The sequence below is a fragment of the Periophthalmus magnuspinnatus genome, chromosome 24 (assembly GCF_009829125.3).
Source record: "Periophthalmus magnuspinnatus isolate fPerMag1 chromosome 24, fPerMag1.2.pri, whole genome shotgun sequence".
NCBI lineage: Eukaryota > Metazoa > Chordata > Actinopteri > Gobiiformes > Gobiidae > Periophthalmus > Periophthalmus magnuspinnatus.
The window spans coordinates 7,696,319-7,714,384 of NC_047149.1; the positions used below are offsets into that span (position 1 = coordinate 7,696,319).

The 18,066-nt window shown below is 36.2% G+C and overlaps 2 protein-coding genes across 3 annotated transcripts; both read right to left on the reverse strand.

The window, feature by feature from the left end:
• Nucleotides 1-3,498: 3,498 nt before the first annotated feature.
• Nucleotides 3,499-8,794, reverse strand: tcte1 (t-complex-associated-testis-expressed 1). The gene is made up of 5 exons (XM_033991414.2): nt 8,683-8,794; nt 7,277-7,848; nt 5,160-5,609; nt 4,147-4,274; nt 3,499-3,532 (listed from the first exon to the last, which is right to left on the reverse strand). Exons 1-5 carry the CDS (start codon nt 8,792-8,794, stop codon nt 3,499-3,501), a joined length of 1,296 nt encoding a protein of 431 aa, XP_033847305.2.
• A 1,654-nt stretch (nt 8,795-10,448) lies between these two features.
• Nucleotides 10,449-17,521, reverse strand: rnf8 (ring finger protein 8, E3 ubiquitin protein ligase). Of its 2 annotated transcripts, none has more exons than XM_033990849.2 (9): nt 17,321-17,521; nt 16,550-16,678; nt 15,568-15,980; nt 14,482-14,689; nt 14,034-14,096; nt 13,757-13,846; nt 13,578-13,685; nt 12,729-12,933; nt 10,449-10,848 (listed from the first exon to the last, which is right to left on the reverse strand). In XM_033990849.2, the coding sequence occupies exons 1-9, from the start codon at nt 17,432-17,434 to the stop codon at nt 10,652-10,654; spliced, it is 1,527 nt and encodes a 508-aa protein (XP_033846740.1). In that variant the 5' UTR covers nt 17,435-17,521; the 3' UTR covers nt 10,449-10,651. The 2 variants fall into 2 exon arrangements, with proteins under 2 accessions (XP_033846740.1, XP_033846742.1); XM_033990851.2 differs by having other exon boundaries at nt 12,722-12,933.
• Nucleotides 17,522-18,066: the final 545 nt, after the last annotated feature.

Below are 18,066 nucleotides of genomic sequence, written 5' to 3' on the forward strand. Positions count from 1 at the left end.
TGCGATGACATTATACTTCCCGGCTTTCTAAAAATAGAGGCAGAGGTTATGAATAATTGAGTGCAGGGGGCTAAAGGACACGCAAACTTCCAACTGAATCTACAATCCTGCAAACTGTGTATTTAAAACAGCTGATTTGCATTTTGTTATTATTTTTTACTTTTCTATTTTTTGTAATCAGGCTACCTCTTTATTTAAGTGCCTTCTCTGGACCAAGACTATAGCAAGTGTTTGATCCAAGCATTTAGCCATTTCACCAAATCACTAAACTGGAGTTGGGATACACAATGCAATGGGACATGTCCTGTTTTTCATTGGACAAATCTTCCATTTGTGAATCTTTAGGATGTGGGCTGCTGCTGATGGGTATCAGGCAGAGCAGGCCATCAAACACGCCTAAAATAGGAGGAGGCCTGGATTCACTACTGATACTGTCACAGGGACCAATATGACAGGATTACTTTAAATACACTGCGGCTGAATGTCTCTTAGCTATAGTGACTAGGGCTGCACAATAGAAGAAGAAAAGTAATAATGATTCAATATACTGAATTATGAAACAATTCTTTTGTATGTGACATATAGATATAAATTCTATACATGCCATATATGCTGTATATGTACAATTTTGATCATTTTAAAAAGGTTCTACAATCACCAGTCTCTAAACCTGCAGATAGAGAGCGTACTTTTAGGTTTAAACAAACTAGATTTTCATCATTGAAAATGTCAATCGAAATGAGAGACTCATGTGAACACCAAATTATAACATAACCAACTTGGCCATAATGTCCTATGTTTTTTAAATTAAGAATAAATCACCATCACAACCTCAAGTTGACATGTTTATCGAATTTTAAATAAAAACATTTACTTACAGCTCCTTTAATACAACTGTGTCAAAATCTTAGAGTCTAATAAAATCTAAAAAATAAAATAAAAATAATCTTTAAGTCTTAAGTCCAATTTAAAGTCTTTAAGTTTGGGGGAAAAAATGGTATAAAAGACATTTGTGTTAGCAGGATATGTATGAATATTGATTTTGCACGGCAGTATTCATGGGTTTCAGCTTCCTGTTTTGAAGAAGTCACCATTCAGAGGATATGATATTTTGTTGGAAATTGTTCATTGTTATAGAAATGGTCCTATAACAATGAACAATTTCCCATAGATAGCTGATAGTGCAAGAGCTCATATTACGCTATTTTTAAATCTATGTTAATGTTGTTTCCTCATAAAAAACTTGCCTGGAGTTTTGTTTCATTCACACATGTTTAACACACAAACCCTGCATATTTAGGCTGAGTTCTTGTCTCAAACGGGAACCACTGTGTTCCACCTCATGATGTCAGGTGGTGTTACAGGAAGTGCTCCACTGTTTTTAAACTCCATACGTCTTCACTCGAATCAGTTGGATGATTTCAGCCCTGGATTTGTCAATCTCTACTGAACAAAAGATAAATGTAGCTGTTTACTTGAAAACTACCACTCTAGGGAGTTACTTAAGGGTTACTTAAACATGGTGTGACTGAAACAAAACACAACTCTGGGTATGTTTTTGAGGAGGTAACAATATTATAACATGGCTTAAAGCTCACGAGAATGAATTTTGTGTAATATAGGACCTTTAACAACAATTTAACAATATTGTGCAGCTCTAATCATCAGCCTAAATAAAACATGGATTTGCAACAGACATAAGGTGACTATTTCAATGTAAATACAGCCAAAATGGTGCTTGGTGATTTTCTTTTTCCCATCTGCATATCATTTTATCTCACTCTCACAACAAGAATCTCTCACTGACTCGTCTCCACAGGGCTGCAGTGAAACTTATATGGCTATAGATCATTAACAGGTTTTCTGGTATTTAACACTGGCTGGATTCAAAGCCATTGGATTTCTAAGAATAGTAAATATGTGGAGCAGAGCGGCAGTCACACTGTCTGCATTTGTTCCTGATACAGCTGTCATTCAGACTAATGAGAGAATACATCCGGCCTAGTCAGTCTTAACTCATCACATAATGAACTGGAGGGGACAGCTTATATTAAAGGGGACATATTATAATGCTTTACTCAAACTTGTTCCAACACCTTTGCATTGGTATTTCACTTATAAAGCCTAAAAAAAAAATAAAATAAAAAAAAAAACTGAAATAAAAAGGTTCTGTTTCAACAAATGGCTTTCTGTTTTTAAAGTGCATATGACAAGTCAGACTAAAAAGTAGTTAATGTGATTATATTTAAGATTTTACTAATAATCTTGCCTATTTTATCTTTTTTGACAATTTTAGATAGGTTTACTGATTTTACTTTCTGGTTGAACACGGGCAGCAATGTGACATAAGTAATTGTGACTGTTACCTAGAACCCATACTGTACAAACAAAATAGAAATGATTTTACACTTTTATTTTATTATAAGGAGGTTTAAACCATTCGTAAATTTCCCCTGCATTTTGAATGGAATGTTCGGTGCAGATGATACAGATAGAGGTATCCCGTTTCAGAAATCAGCACTACTTCCTGTATTTTTGTACTTTTCTTATCAACATTTTTTCTGCAACTGCTACCTAACTGATGAAAAGTATGTTAAATATTTACCACAGGTACTATCCTACTAAACCCAGTCAGAATTAGAAAAACATGAAAACCTGTCATATGCTCTTTAAATATATTTGGATTAAGTCTCAGATGCCCTCTGCTGGCAACAGTGGGAATAAGCATAATAAAAACAGCATGGCCGTTATCATCATGATACTAACAGATATATTGTAGTGGCTCACTCACATGTGTATTATAATGATATGTGAAATGTGGGCTTATGGTATGTATTTTTTGACCAACCAGACCATTTTTTTTATATTGAATTGTGGGAATTAGATAGTAGCAATGAATGACTTTGTGCTATTGACTGATTAAATAGAGTCAAGGAGATAGAAGAATGTTACTAGAAAGACATTGGTGGCAAAGCTAGTGTTGCCTACAGACGTGATTTTGTACTTGCTAACTTTCACATTTATTTTTGTTAATTATTTTACTATATTATAATAGTAAAATCTATTCTGGCATTGATTACTATAATAAACTTTCTCACTTAAGATCCCAAAGACAACAGTTGGGCATCAGATTTCAGTATTATGCTAGCAGTTAGCTTTAGCACTGTAGAAATGACTTAGCATTTAGCACTCCTATTTTTAAGATATTTTTATTTTGTGGGTTTTGTAAAGCTTTGGTAAAAGGTTTTAATACCAATAAGAATGCCTTATATTCATTCATTGGTCAATGTAACAGGCTTCATAAATGCAACTTCTCACTAAACTTTTTGTCAAGACTTTTTTTTACTGTTAGTATGTTTTAAGAATGTTGTTTTGAGTGTATTCTCTGCTAGTCATTTGTGTATTTATATCTGCATTACCAGGCAACCTTATTCCATTTATCCAGTCTTGCTTGCAACCTATTGTAGCCTATTTTCTCTATTGCCATCATTACAAGCATTATTCTATATTACCACGTGTTCTTATTCTACTTCTCATCAAGACCATTCTAAAACTTTTCAGGAAAGGTCCAGTTGTGTTTAGTTTTTTTAGCAACCTGTCCTGGTACAGCATTAGCCCACTGAAATGAAGCTCATTAATAATAATTTAATAATTTTATCGTAGATGTTTTTTCTTATTTATCCACTTCAAATTGTATTACAGTGATTTATGCATGTTTTTACTGTCCCACATTCAAGACACCATTGATTCAAAACGAGTAATTCTGTAATTCTGCTTGAGTGCTCTGAAAATTTCTATTTTCACCTACCCCCTCATCTCCACCCACTGCCTTGTACTTACTTGTGATTATAGAAAAAGTCTGACTCTGGGTCAGACATGTACATTTTTGAGACAAGGACAAGGAATTTTCTGGAGTTTTGATCGGAAAGTCACCTAAGAACCTATTTCCATTATTAAGCCATTTTAGACAATTTACAATTAACACATTTTTAAATAAGGATGTTATAATTTAAAATGAGCTCATACCTCATAGACCATATAGCAGACCAAAGCATGATGTTAAAATTCTTCTTTAAAATGTAAATAAGGTACATGTGTTTTCAATGAGTTCTGCATCAGTCTGGTCTTGATGCAGGAGATGCCCGCACCTCGTTGGCCCACACCACCTCATTTATGAAGTCACTGTCTTCTTCCTCAATATCAGTGCAATCCAGGACAAACTTGATAACAGTGCTGTTCTTGGACATGGCCTCCTGTAGGGCTTTACCCGCTTTCTGAAACACAAAATAATTAAATTTATATGTCAGTGATCTTTGATATTAATGGAAAATAGTTGTTTACAGTGGTTACAGTGAAACAGTGCTCACCACGCTCACCATAAGTACAAGCACAAGATGGGCAATATTGGGGGTTTGAATGTTCTCAGCTTATCTACCCAATATATTGAATTATCCCAGAAATACGGGGGCCTGTCTGTTATAACTGACTTTGACTGTGCTGGAAAAAATAAATGTCCCATGTCCAATTGACAGGATTAGTCCCTATGCATTCAAGGACAGTAAAGACCCTGTGACTTATCATATCAACGGGTTTCTGAATGATGAAAAACTGGACTGTAGTCATAGCAATTAACTCACAAACAAACAAACTACAATATCTTTTGAACAGTGAAGCCCTCAAAATGTCGCCTAAACGGGAAGTGGAAACCCAAATCTCCTCGTAACATTCAGAACAAAATAACTTCTTTTACCTGAGACAAATAATAGTTTAGTCTTTCACTTGTTGATTCTGCAGAAATCCATGCTGTCCACTGTCATTTTTCTCAATTTTTTGCATGTAAACAGCCATGTTTGTTTTGACACAAACAGAGATGGGTTAACCCACCTGTCAATCACGCCCTCTGGAACTGACGAGACAGGGTACGGTTCCAGACCCACACATCTTTATAAAGTTTTGTCAAAGCATGTGGCCTTGGCTGGCCAGGTAAGCTGCTTCCAGCACATTTTCCAGCACATTTTCATTCATCACCAAATTTCCATATTATTATTATTATTAAACATATTTATCCACCCTGTTTGATTCTGCTGCATTACTGCCATTGCGCACTTGGGCAAGACACTCACCCCACTGAAAACTACTCTACTCACTGCATTACTTACCACTCCCAGCTTGCAGTGATAGAGACTGATGTCCCTCAGGGTGTGGTTGTGGATCAGCACATTGGAAAGAGCGATAGCAGTCTGCTCGCCCACCTCTGTCCCCCCCAGGTTCAGGGTCTTCAGAGAGGAGTTGCTGAGCAGAGCAGTCGCAATGGCCTGCCCTCCTTCATCCCCCACCAAGTTCAGGCTCAGGTTTAGCTCCTCCAGAGTGGTGTTAGTGGAGAGGCTGTGGGCAAAAGCTTTAGCACCATGGTCTCTGATGGCGGTGCAATAGAGTGTGAGAGTCTTCAATTTACTCCTGGTGAGCAGTTTGCTGATGGCTCTGGCTCCTCTGTCTTCTATATAGTTGAAACTAAGGTCCAGCTTGGTTAAAGATGGGTGGTCCAGTAAGTGTTTAACCAGAAGTCTGCACTGAGTGTCGTCAACCCTGCTCTGGTAGAGGTGTAGAACCTACATAAACACAACAAAATTAGTGCCATTTACTTGTATCTATAGACTCTAAAAACAAAGAAAAAATACATCAGTAAAAATGTGTTAGAAAGACTATGAATCTTGAATGAGTAGTTTGACAAGAACTATGCATACACTGTGCAGACTGTGGTAGTACGTGACAAAATATTTGGCCATCTGAGTGGTCACCACCAGAAAATCTAAAAATCTAATAAATGGACCATTGCAGATTTGAACTAAATGGTAAACCTAGGACTACACCATTGCTTCATTAGTTCTTAAAGGTGCGCTATGTAACTTCTCTGGTATTATGGCTTTGCCTAGAATGTTCCACAATATGGCATTAAACTTGTTTTTATATGCATATGTTACGGCCTCTGGCCTTCAGCTCCTCCTACTGCATGTCTCCCTCTTTCTCCCTCACTCTCTCTCTCTCTCTCTCTCTCTCTCTCTCTCTCTCTCTCTCTCGGCCCCTCCTGGCGTGTCCCGCAGCTGGCAGTTGATTGACGGCCTACTCTACCTGTGATTGGAGGGACAATTAACGGCCCGGCCAATCGTTGCCCTCCACCTGTGGCACCAGTTTAAAAGGACCCTTCCCCTGTCAATCCTGGCTGCCTGACTTCATTTGCTAATCGGCATGCCACTTTACTGACTTTGTACTTTCTGTTTTGTGAACTTTGAATTTAAACCTGTAAAGGAGAATTTTGACCTTTTTGTGTTTAGCAGTACATCTAGAATTTTGTACTCTGTTTAGAGCCTCTTTTTGTTAGATTTAACCTTAACATTCCTTTTAAATAAATTATAACTTTAGTTTTACAATTTCCATCTTGTTTTGTTACTTTCCCTTTTCCCTAGCTGAGCTGGGTCGTAACAGCATACTTCCTGTGAACAGGGTCTCCTCTCCACAGATCTGACCTATAACATGATCTGGTCATATCACCTGCTTGTCTCCATGAAGAAAGACAAATTTAATGCCATACTTTGGAACATTCTAAGCAAAGCAATAACATCTCTATCGAAACTGCTCAATATGGAAGAATGTTACCATAGTGACACAATGCACACATTAGCAAAGACAGCCTGATAAGTTAGCTTGTCTGAAACTCAAGAAAAAATACAAAATGGATTTAAACAACACATTTCCAGTAACCTATGATGAATACAAGCGTTCATGGTCCTGTTCAGGTGTTTGATTTTCAACAAAAAAAATGACAGAGACTAACTGGAACTGTTGGCTGATACTAGCTAGCTTGTGACTATAACTCACATTCAGTGTTATTTGAGAATAACTTGTTTAACAGCACACCTGTTGTAGTTCTATCTGAATCAATTCTTTATGGTCAGATTGTGTTATTAATAGAGTCCATTAATAATTAGAGTTTATTTTTAGTTTATTTTTAAATTATTTTAAGCTATTATCTATTATCTTGTTTTATTGCATGTTACCATTTTCCTGCTGTTCTTGAAATGTGCGGCGCAATGCTGGAATTTCCCCACTGTGGGACTAATAAAGACATATCTTATGTTATCTTCTAAAGCAGGGATTAGAGTAGTAACAGAGCTACAGACAGAGCAGTGCCCCTAGTTAGCTTCGTCCCCCCGGGATTGCTGATGACATCAGCTACAAAGTTTTCTTATAAGGACCAGTGTGCTTAATTTGATCTGACCTTGAGAGTCTTACAGGACTTCACAGCCTGAGAGAGCGTCTCACAGTCCTTCTGTGTCATCCGAAACATCTCCTTCTGATAGTTCATACCGCACTGCTTGACTCTGTACACCAGGTGAAGCTCTTCCAGGTTCACAAGCTTTTCTAACAGGACACTGAAATTAAAATGGTCTAGACAGAGCTTCTCTTCTTCCTCGTGGATACTGCTCAGCTCAAAATGCTCCTCCTCTTTCTCCTCTTCTAGTTTTTTTATCGGCGGCAGTAGTTCCTTAATATCCAATCTTTTCACATAGTCTTTACATAGAGGTATCATTTCCAGGATGGTGGTGAGCTCAGTCTGTCCAGGAATGAATGCTTCAATTAGACCTTCCAAGTAGCGCTCAAAAAACAGTCTCTTCCAGCTCTGGCCATGGTAGGACACATCACAGTTGTCCCAGAGTTCCTTGCAGCGGCGTTGCCAGTAAACGCCGTCAGGGATCAGGTTGGCTGTGACTGTGAGGGGAGTGCGCTGTGGTAGCTTCTCCTGGATGAAGTTCTGCTCAGAGGGAAGCAGTTCCCCATATATGGGTTTGACTGTAAAATCAAAGAGTGTGTCAAAGGTTTTAAATTAGAAGCTATAATAATTAGTTCTGATATTTGAGAACTTTCATATTTTGTATTGATCCTATATTGAAAAATTCCCAGATCTTTAGCACGGGCATCTCTGTTAACCCAAGTGTCATTCTTAGTTTGTTCTCGGTGCATTAGATCTCCCTTATTAAAGTATTAGACTAGTGATAGCAAAAGAAAATAGAAGTGGCTCTATGTTTACACAATTGTCATGAAATGTACAACATTTTGCATTTATGTTATTGTTCACAAAAGACATCGTTATTGTCAAAAAATGGTTATCGGTAACATAAGAAAGACACATTTAATCAGATATCGTATCAGCTGAAAACATGGCTTTCAGATTACTTAACAACATGGAATTTTCTTAACAGTTCTTGAATGACAAAAGATGTATAGAGGCAATGTATTCTTTTAAAACAAAGCGTTATTAGTTGTACTTTAGCTAATTAATGTTAAATTAATTATAAAAGATTAGCTAAAGTAGAATTAACTTGTCATAATGCTAGTACATGTAATAGTACTAGTAATATTTTGCATTTGGATTTGCATTTTTTTATTTATTGTTAGTTTTGAGATTCTGACATTACGCTTTGTCAAGAACTATTCAAAGGGTATATTCACTAATGTGAGTGTTTCCATTAGTGACTAGTTTAACAATATTTTAGCTGCCCCCATCTGTGTTAAATATTATTGGCCTTTAGAATTCCATTCATTATTATGTAAACTATTTATTTACAACTGTTGTCCCTCAAGGTCTGGAGAAGTCATCTGAAACCCAGCCATATTCTCCTGTACCTTCTATGTTGTTTATGATAGCCAGGAGACAGAGTTTGGACAGGTAAGGCACTTGTTCTAGGGACCAGTCTGGATCCTCAGCGATGATCCTCCTCCTGTTTTTAATGCTCATTTTCACTGCAAAAGAATGAAAATACAACTTCAGTTACCATAAATAGTGACATAAACATGAATTGGTTTGGATATTTGAGTGACAGTGGTATTAACACATTTTATAATATGAGTTATACATTAAAATTGTGACATGCTTGTATGAATAATGTTGTATCTTAGTGTTATTGTTTCCTAATATATAAATTGAAAAAAAAATCCCTTTCCAACATAAGAAGATTTGCAAGATTAACTGTTAGTTTATCGTGTAATACTTTCGTTGTTGCTAATGCTACAACACACAACACCACATTTGCGAGTCCTTGGCCTAAATATATATGAAAATTAAGACGAACAGAATATATCGCTTGTAGGAAGTATTTATTATGCTTTACTTACCGTTTAACTTGACTCAAAACACTAGAAACTTTACCAAGTTTTCAGGCGTGTTTCTTTCAGGAAAAATCCGTCCCCATGGAAACGGTACACGTGCATTTCACGGAGCGCGTCTGTGTCCGAAATCCAAGAGCTGTTGAAATCTATCTTGAATAAAAGAAGAAAAACCCATATCATATTTGAAAGAGCGGTGCAAAAAAAAAAAAAAAAAAAAAAAAAAAAAAAAAAAAAAAAAAAGTGGAATTAATTTATTCAAAAAATAAATATATTTCACTTCTAGACTTAACAAAAACAATTACTCAAGTAAGAACATTATTATTAAAATAAATTACACACAAGTAAAAACAGTTGTGCCAGATTTACTCCAAGTACAATTTTATTATTTTTTAGTAAACTAAAATGAGTAATACACAAGTCTGCAAACTGTCAAGGCTAAAACAGGTCACATTGTAGAGCTGTGATTGTAGAATCTGCTGCATTACTCATTCATAAAAAATACTGTGTATGTCTTAGATATTATTGACCCTTAAATTATCCAAATTAGCCTACTGTAGGTTTTGTATCTTTCCTATTGATGTTTATGGAAGGGTGGAGCCGCTCCAGCCTTGAGCTCCATGCTGTGAACAACATTTGGGGTTTCAAAAAACACAGATGGACCCATATTTGCTGAAGATGAGAACAGGTGGAAAAGGGGGGGCAAGACAAAGGTACACAGCAAGAGAGAAAGAGGAGACAACTCTAAAACTCTTAGGGGAGAAAGAGGAATATTTGGTATTTTAAATAATTTCATTTTGAAATATTTTAGAGCCATTGATACTATCGTATTTTGATCATGGAGCTATATTATAATTGCGCCTTTTTCCAATATGGAAGTAAATTTAATAGTAAATGCGCATGTCTGATTTATCTTTCGTAGCTTTAATGCAAAATGGACTCTTCATGCATTTCAGCCTCTTGCTATAGGTAACATTTCGCCATTCAAAAGACACATTATTTAGTTTTAACTTGTCCATTTCTATAGCTATGGCAATGCCCCCCCCCCCCCCCCCCTTTCATCATTCTGAAACCTTTTTTGCTCGTTGTTAAAAATGCGTGTATTTTTTGCCTTTTTTTTTTTTTTTTTAAAGGAAGATGGGAAACTCCAGATATTTTTGATTATCAAGAAAGCTTTACATTGTACAAAACCCAGTCTTACCTCTTGAAGGCTGAAAAGAAACTATCCAAACACTAACACAAAATGAAACGTAGCTAAAAAATAAAAAATTTAAAAGATAAGATTTAAAAGATTTTGGTTTCAATTTAATTTAAGTGCAGAACATAGAACAAAACGTATGAAAACTTACATGAAAAAAAACTTTATTTGCAATAATAGCAAAACAGATAAATTATGAACACAACCCTTTTTCTTGGAGACCAAAATGATCCCCTGTCACATTTGTGTAGTACACTGTCATATCTCTTCTATAGTGCTTGTAAACCATGGCTAATCCTCCAAAAAAACTACCACAGAAGATTGGCTGTAGCCCAGGTCGGGTTCTGAGTGCACAGACAGGACAGAGGAGCTGGGACTGCTGCCCACAAGCACCGGGTCCTCCACTTCACCTTGGCCTCCCGCTTCATTGGTCACACTGCTGTCTTCATCTGGGATTACCATCACCTCTGTGGGGGGCACTATGACTCCTGAAGGAAAAGTACATTCAGACAAAACACAAAACTCTTAAAAGGAAGTCTTATAATGACCCTGAACCAGATCTAAAACAAATTCTAGACTAGACAAGAGAGATAGATGTTTTGGTATATAGAGTACCACTGTTCATATTGTAAAACACACATGTACATATTTTGTTTACTCAATAAATAAAATAAAAAGTCTAGAAGCATTAGTGAGCTGGGAGACAACTTCTGGATAGTAGTAGGACAAGTTGTAATTTTCTATAGTTATGACTTCTTTGCAATAGAAATGGTAAAAGCAGATGTATGAGGTGTGAAGATAACAGCATCAACAGTTAGAGTAGCCATTTCCAAAGTGCTGCTCTGTATATTGAGATTTATTTATATTAGATCAAAAAGGACAGGTTATCTTAAATGGTCCTGTTTTAAAGCAATTGTGATTTGGTTGTTTTGCAGCCCCCATGTGGCCAAAAGTACATAGGCTAACAAGAATGAATTAGACTATTTCAATTCTAACATCTATGTATTATAGATATACTTAAAATTATGACAAGTTTTTGTTTATTGCATTTGACAAACTTCTACAGTAGTTCTAATTTCTACAATTCTGCAGTAGATGCACAAAACAGTTCTGTTTAGATGTGCATATGTTTGAAAGGTGTTTATTCAGCACTCTTCTATTTTAAAGTAAATTTTATGATGATTATTTGTGATTATTTATATGTTTTGATTTGTGTAATTTTAATGTCTTTCTTATTCTGTAAAGCACTTTGAATTACTTTGTGTACAAATTGTGCTATACAAATAAGCTTGCCTTGTCTTGCCTTGTCTAGAGCATCATTCTCACTACTCACGTTTGGTGGTAAGCTAATCACAGCTGGGGTTAAGGCCTCTCCAACCACCACCAATCAGTCAATCACAAACCACATTCACACAAAGGTAAGAAAGGTCAAATGTCTTGCCCAAGGACCAAAACACTGTTACTACTTCTTTCATTTAAAAAATTACAACTTTTCTACTCTTTATCACCCATTTTCCACCAAGAGAAAAAAACTTTAAGACTTTTGTAAAAATGCATCAATAACCTGTTCCAATTGGATCTTAACGGTCAGAGAATAACCTTGCACCAAAGTGAATAGGAGGGCATACTGTAAAGGCTCCTCTGGTCATTAGTGAGAGTCCTGTTTGAACAGTCAGGCCGAGCAGTCGTTTGGTTTGACGAATGTGGCGTTACACAGAGCTGGGAGCACCCTCTGCTGTCACACAGATATTAATGCTGCAGACCAGAGCATGACATGGCATAAATCATTCACTTCAGATAAATGGACCGCTGCCTTAAAGCATTATAGTCTCACGTACTAAGTCAGCAGAGGACTAAGTGAAGGAAATGTGGTAGTATAACATTAACAGAAAAACTGCAATAAAACAGATCAACAGATGACAGGGAGTTTTGTTTCCGGAGTAAAATTACCCATCATTTCCTCCCATTTTAAATAGAAAAATATATATACATAATAATTATATACCGTAATTGGATCTAAGATTTTAAAGGCACAACAGATGCTAATCAGACATTTATAAAATCATATTAAATAAAAATGTTGAACTTGAAAATACAAATTAATTAAATACATTGATTACTTTATTACTTTTTATTGAGTTTTCTATTTTAGTTTATTTTGGAGAATCATAGTGTTTTGGTACCTTTAGTGTTCTGTTCTGTTCTTTGCCGTTATATGTTTATGTGGTTGTTTTTACCGTTTTACTATGCACTTGACTTTAGGCTTTTGTACATGTTTTTAAACTACAAATGAAACTGAACTTGTGTTTCCATGATATTCTTATTTTGAATTCATAGTTGAAATATAACTGACACACGCACCTCTCACCTTTCCTCTCATTGACCAGCTCCTCTCTTCTGGTCTTCATCTCGAGGCTCAGGTTCTCCACCATACGGTCAATGCAGTTGTCCAAGGCGAGGCAGCGTGTCTGAGACTGGATAGCCTGTCTGCAGATGGGACACTCGTCTTTCTTCTTGCGCCACTGTTGGATGCAGTGGCGGCAGAAACCATGAGCGCAGTTTAGGATCACCGCCTGGCAACAAGACAAATGAGTTAGGTGTTATATCACTATATATCCATCTAATTACGTCATTAAAATAGCTGCACACAGAGTCTGGTATCGATGTTACCATTTTAAACATTTTAAGACAGAGTGAATGAATTTTTACATTTTCAGGCCACAAAAATAAATTGTTAGCTGTTAAATGTCATATTTGACATTAAATAATAAGAGTCGATATCAACCTTAAATCACCATTTTCTAAAGTTCACAAATTTAAGAAAGACTCGTGGTATTTGGCAATAAATTTTTTTATTTTATTTCATCCAACTGTGGTGGCCCACTATATTTTTGGTTTTAATGTTAATTTTGGCACTTTGTCAGTAAACTGCAAAGTCATGTTACAAGTGGTAATATTCATCATAGTTTGTGATGTTTGGAGGCTAACGATAACTTCATCATTGAAAATGCATAAGAGCTGTTCTTTTAGGGTCTATAAACCTGTTTTAATGACAATTTGCAACCTGTTCTACCTAGATACAAGAGAGTGGTGTTCCTAGCAAATTAGACATAGGTCTATTTGGTTTAGCAAGAATGGTGACAGCAAAAGATACATTTATTTATTTGCATTTTTTTATCAGCGGTAAATTGTCTGAAGCTACATGGTGGAATCTTACCTCTATGAAGAGCTCTGAGCAGATGATACACTGCAGTTCATTCTCCAGGACCTCTGTCACCTGAGTCACCACCTCCTCCTTTTGAGCCCTTGCCTTCTCCTTCTCCTCCTGTTAAACAATTATTTTATTATCCTATTCTTTAATACCACAAAGCTTTTTCCTCAAATAAAACATCAAACCTTTGTCAGTTCCAGCTCTTTATTTTTGGCCAGAAGCATCTCCTCAAAGCCTTGTCGGGACATAGCAAGTTCATCTATTACTTTCTTTTGCTAAAAAACAGAAAACAGAAATCCATATATAGCTTGTAGTTTTCCCAAATGTATTTTATTTATTTTTATTTATCCATCTTTATTTATACAGGAGAACCCAATGAGAACACTTGGGCTCTCTTTTTCATATAGTGAAAATCAAATCCATCACCTGTAATAAAACTACTTAAAATTATTTTACACTTACTTCCTGTAAGGCATCTTCTAGTTGTTTTTTCAAATGTTCTTCTTGTTGCTGCGTTTTCTGGTCCTAAACATAAAGAATTAATGGATTATATATAAATATACATTATATATTTTTATCAACCAACACATGTTAGTTTGCAGTGGTCCAATGTTATTCCTCATTTCCCTTGCCTCCTAATTATTCACCACAATGAGTTTATAAGCACATTTCAGTTTTCAGAGAAGCTTTGCTAACAACAACTGTCATGCTAACCACACACTTCCTGATTCTTGATCAGTATAATGCTTTATAATTAGATGCAGATAGTACACAGCTGACTTATTTTGACCTTGGAGCCGTTTATACAATATGTCTGTACTGGGGCTAAACACATTTAGCTCAAATATATGAAAAATAAATCTGGTACAGGCCCTTTAAATGTTTTGAATAATACAAACAGTTGCCTTACCTCTAACTGTCTTTTAGCTTTATTAAAAGATTTCTCAAGTGTCTTCATCTTGTCCATTTTGGCTCGGAGCATCTCCAGTTGATTCTGTAGCTCTCGGACCTGCTCCTCCCTTAAGTGGGTGTTCTGTCTGGGTTGGCTCTCCAGTGAAGCCACCTGCCTCTCTGTGCTGTCCACCTGCTCCCTCAGCATCAGAATGTTCTGGCTGAACCTGGAAGGACAATACAGGCTCATAAACATCCTTAAAACCTCAAAAATTCTGACTAAAACAATGAATGAAATCCTACTATTGTATATTTACAAATATTGTATGTACAATAATTATTATGCACATATTTACATATAATATATATAATGAGATGAGATGCAGTAAAATAAATATATTTTTGTGACCAAACTGTGTAGATATTGGTTTATTACCATTGTCTACTCTTCCTAGTCCAATTTTAAACAAGACTTTGAAAGAAAGAGGTAATAGTTAAAGGTGCATTATGTAACTGTGTTAGAAATGTGTGAATATTTATGTTGTGAAAAACAGGTCGCTGTCAGTCTGTCGTTGTATAAATGAATGCGGCTGCTATTCAGAGTACAGATGCTCTGAGGAGATTTTGAGTAACTATAGAGGACCGGGCCCTCGCCATATCTGATGTAACAAAAAAAAACTTGTTGTATTTCATAGCTCACCAAGGCTTCGCAAATGGATTATTATTATCATCAAGATATATCGATAATTTCTACAACTTCACTTTTCTGGTCAAGGACATGCCACCTGCTTATCTCCATGGAGATGTCATTGATTTACCTAGCATGCTCTCCACTATGGCAAAAACGTTTTCTAGCAAATGATGCCACCAAGCCAATTTACAGACTAGACGTGTGGAGAGATGATTCCATTTGCAGCTTGAGTGCATGTTTTTCAATGTATTTTTGAACAACTGTAATTGAAAAAATGCAGAAAGATACGATTATTGCCATACTGTGGAAAATCCTGGACAAACCAATAAGATCTCCATGGAGACGACCTTCCACCAAAAAAAAGTAAGGTAGTACATCTTTAAGTTATGAATTCCAGAGGAAATTAGTACATACATTTGTAAATTGTCCATATCCCCTGGTGTCGCTTCTGTTCTGACATCAGTGATTTTTATGTTTTGGCACTGCTGCTGTGCTTCTGTTGGAGGAAGCGGACAGGACCGTGCTGTAGACTTATCTGTCCCAGAACAGCGGTACAGTTTGGGCTTGGAAGACGTAGATGGCTCCATCTCTTCTGTCATTTTCCTCTTGGGCTTTTTAAATATGTGGGCAGCTTTAGTCCCTGTATCGCTGTACGGTTTTGCCAGAACGGATTTAATGTCTTTTAGAGGTCTATGAACCAAAGTGTAGTCAAACTCTACATCATTCCCAGTAACAGCGACACCAAGCTGGATAGAGTCTCCGGGCATGATCAGGTGAGCCTTCTCAGCAGCTAATCGGCAATGGTTCACCCACACTCCATTCAGGCTCTGAGGAAAACATAGGGTAGTTTTGGGTTAGTTTGGGTACTCTTATGACAACTTTGTTGTCTATTATAATTGAAGGGGTTGAAGGGGAGGAAAGTAACTAGTTAGAAATACTCACACGACTGCAATGGAGTAGATTTTTCAGGCTGTTTCTAAACATGTGCTTGTACATGGTTGTTAAAAGTATAAAAACTCAGATACTAAAACTTATCAAAATTAGGTACTCATTTGAGCAGGTATCGGTGCAAATAAAAGTCACACCCACAAGACAGAAATTAATATTTCCTGAATAGGTTTAGAACGATCTTGAGCTGTATCAGAACAAGTAGACACACAGACTAGTATACACCCATGGATCACTATGGAACCTACCTGAACGACTGAGGGATTACACAGATATAAGACGACATGGCAATATGAAAGAAAGTACTACCGGTATGTAATGTTGAAAATGGCATTCTATTGTCTAAATATAGAGAGTTTTAAATTATCATTGTGGTATTAGAATTGGTATTGAATATCAAGTCTGTTTCTTAGTATCAAAATCAACAAAGCAACCAATACAAGTTCACCTTTCTGTCTGTCACTGTCCACTGTCCATCTTCTCGCTGTTTAAAAGAACAATGCAGTCTAGAGATCATCAGAGGACAGCTGGGAGACAAGAGCTGGTAGGTAACATCTGCTCCACGTCCAATGGTGACCTGCAAGACCAGAAACACATTAAAGCTACACTATATAACAATTCTGGAGTACCTGCTTCAAGATGTTATTGCGCTGCCTGCAATTTCCGTATGGCATTGAACTCCTCTAGCTTGTGTCTGTGTAATCCCTCAGTCGTCCACATCTGATCCATAGTAAATCTGCCAACTAGTCAAAAAGTTGTAGGAGTGAAACATCTTCACTTGTACAACTTTTTGTCCAGTTGATAGATTGTCTTTTACTTCCTCTAGCTTGCATTTATCCAATTACAGTTGCTACCTACATGCATACTGTGAGTGGAGTTGCATCTCCACAGATCTGACCTGTAACCTGCCCTGGCAGTGCCACTTGTTTGTCTTCATGCAGATAGATAATTTTGACGATTTAATGCGGCTCAAACAATCCAGGCTAAGCAATAACATCTCCATACACAGAAAAGTTAAACAGTTCACCTTAAATAATACTTCAATTACTGAAGACTGACCATAGTGAATAATTGTATTCATGCCAGCAAAACACTCGTATAACTGATTATTATTACATGAACTAATAATTGATTAAAATTAACATTATAAATAATATAATGTGTTTTCATTTGAAGACCAGACCTAGGAGAGGTACATAGCAACATTAGCTCACTGCACCTCTGAGTTTTCGAACAACCGGAGCCAATCTGAACTTTTGCCCACTCGCATCAGACAAAAGACCTCCGTGTCCTCCTCTTCGGACGCTGCAAGGTCTGTACAGGCATTATCCATTTTAGCTCATATCTGCAGCAATTCCATCATGAAAATATCAACTTTTTTGCTTTGTTGCTCATGAAAATACATCAACCGGAAGTGCTCGAATTATAACTTCCGGTAAACGTCAGAATTTTAGTCAAACAAACAAATTTACCAAAATGTTGTAATGTCTTTAATGTTTTTGTGTGTGTGTTTATTTATATAACAAAACACATGATACTTGCGGTAACTGTGATAAAAAACCCAATGAGATATATATATATATATATATATATATATATATATATATATATATATATATATATATATATATATATATATATATATATATATATATATGCTTAATAAATGTAATATTTCCTAAATCTAATATATATATATATATATATATATATATATATATATATATATATATATATATATATATATATATATATATATATATATATATATATATATATATATATATATAGTGGAGTGGAGAGACAGGAACAATACATTGGGCACAAAAGGTGTTCATGCTTGAACATCTTTTCATAATAATATAAACCCGTCCTAGTCTAGTTTCCAGTGGTCCTCATTTGGCTCTCTCATCTTTGGCTCTCTCATCTTCCTGTTGCTGTGCCATAGCGCTGCTCCCGGGCGAG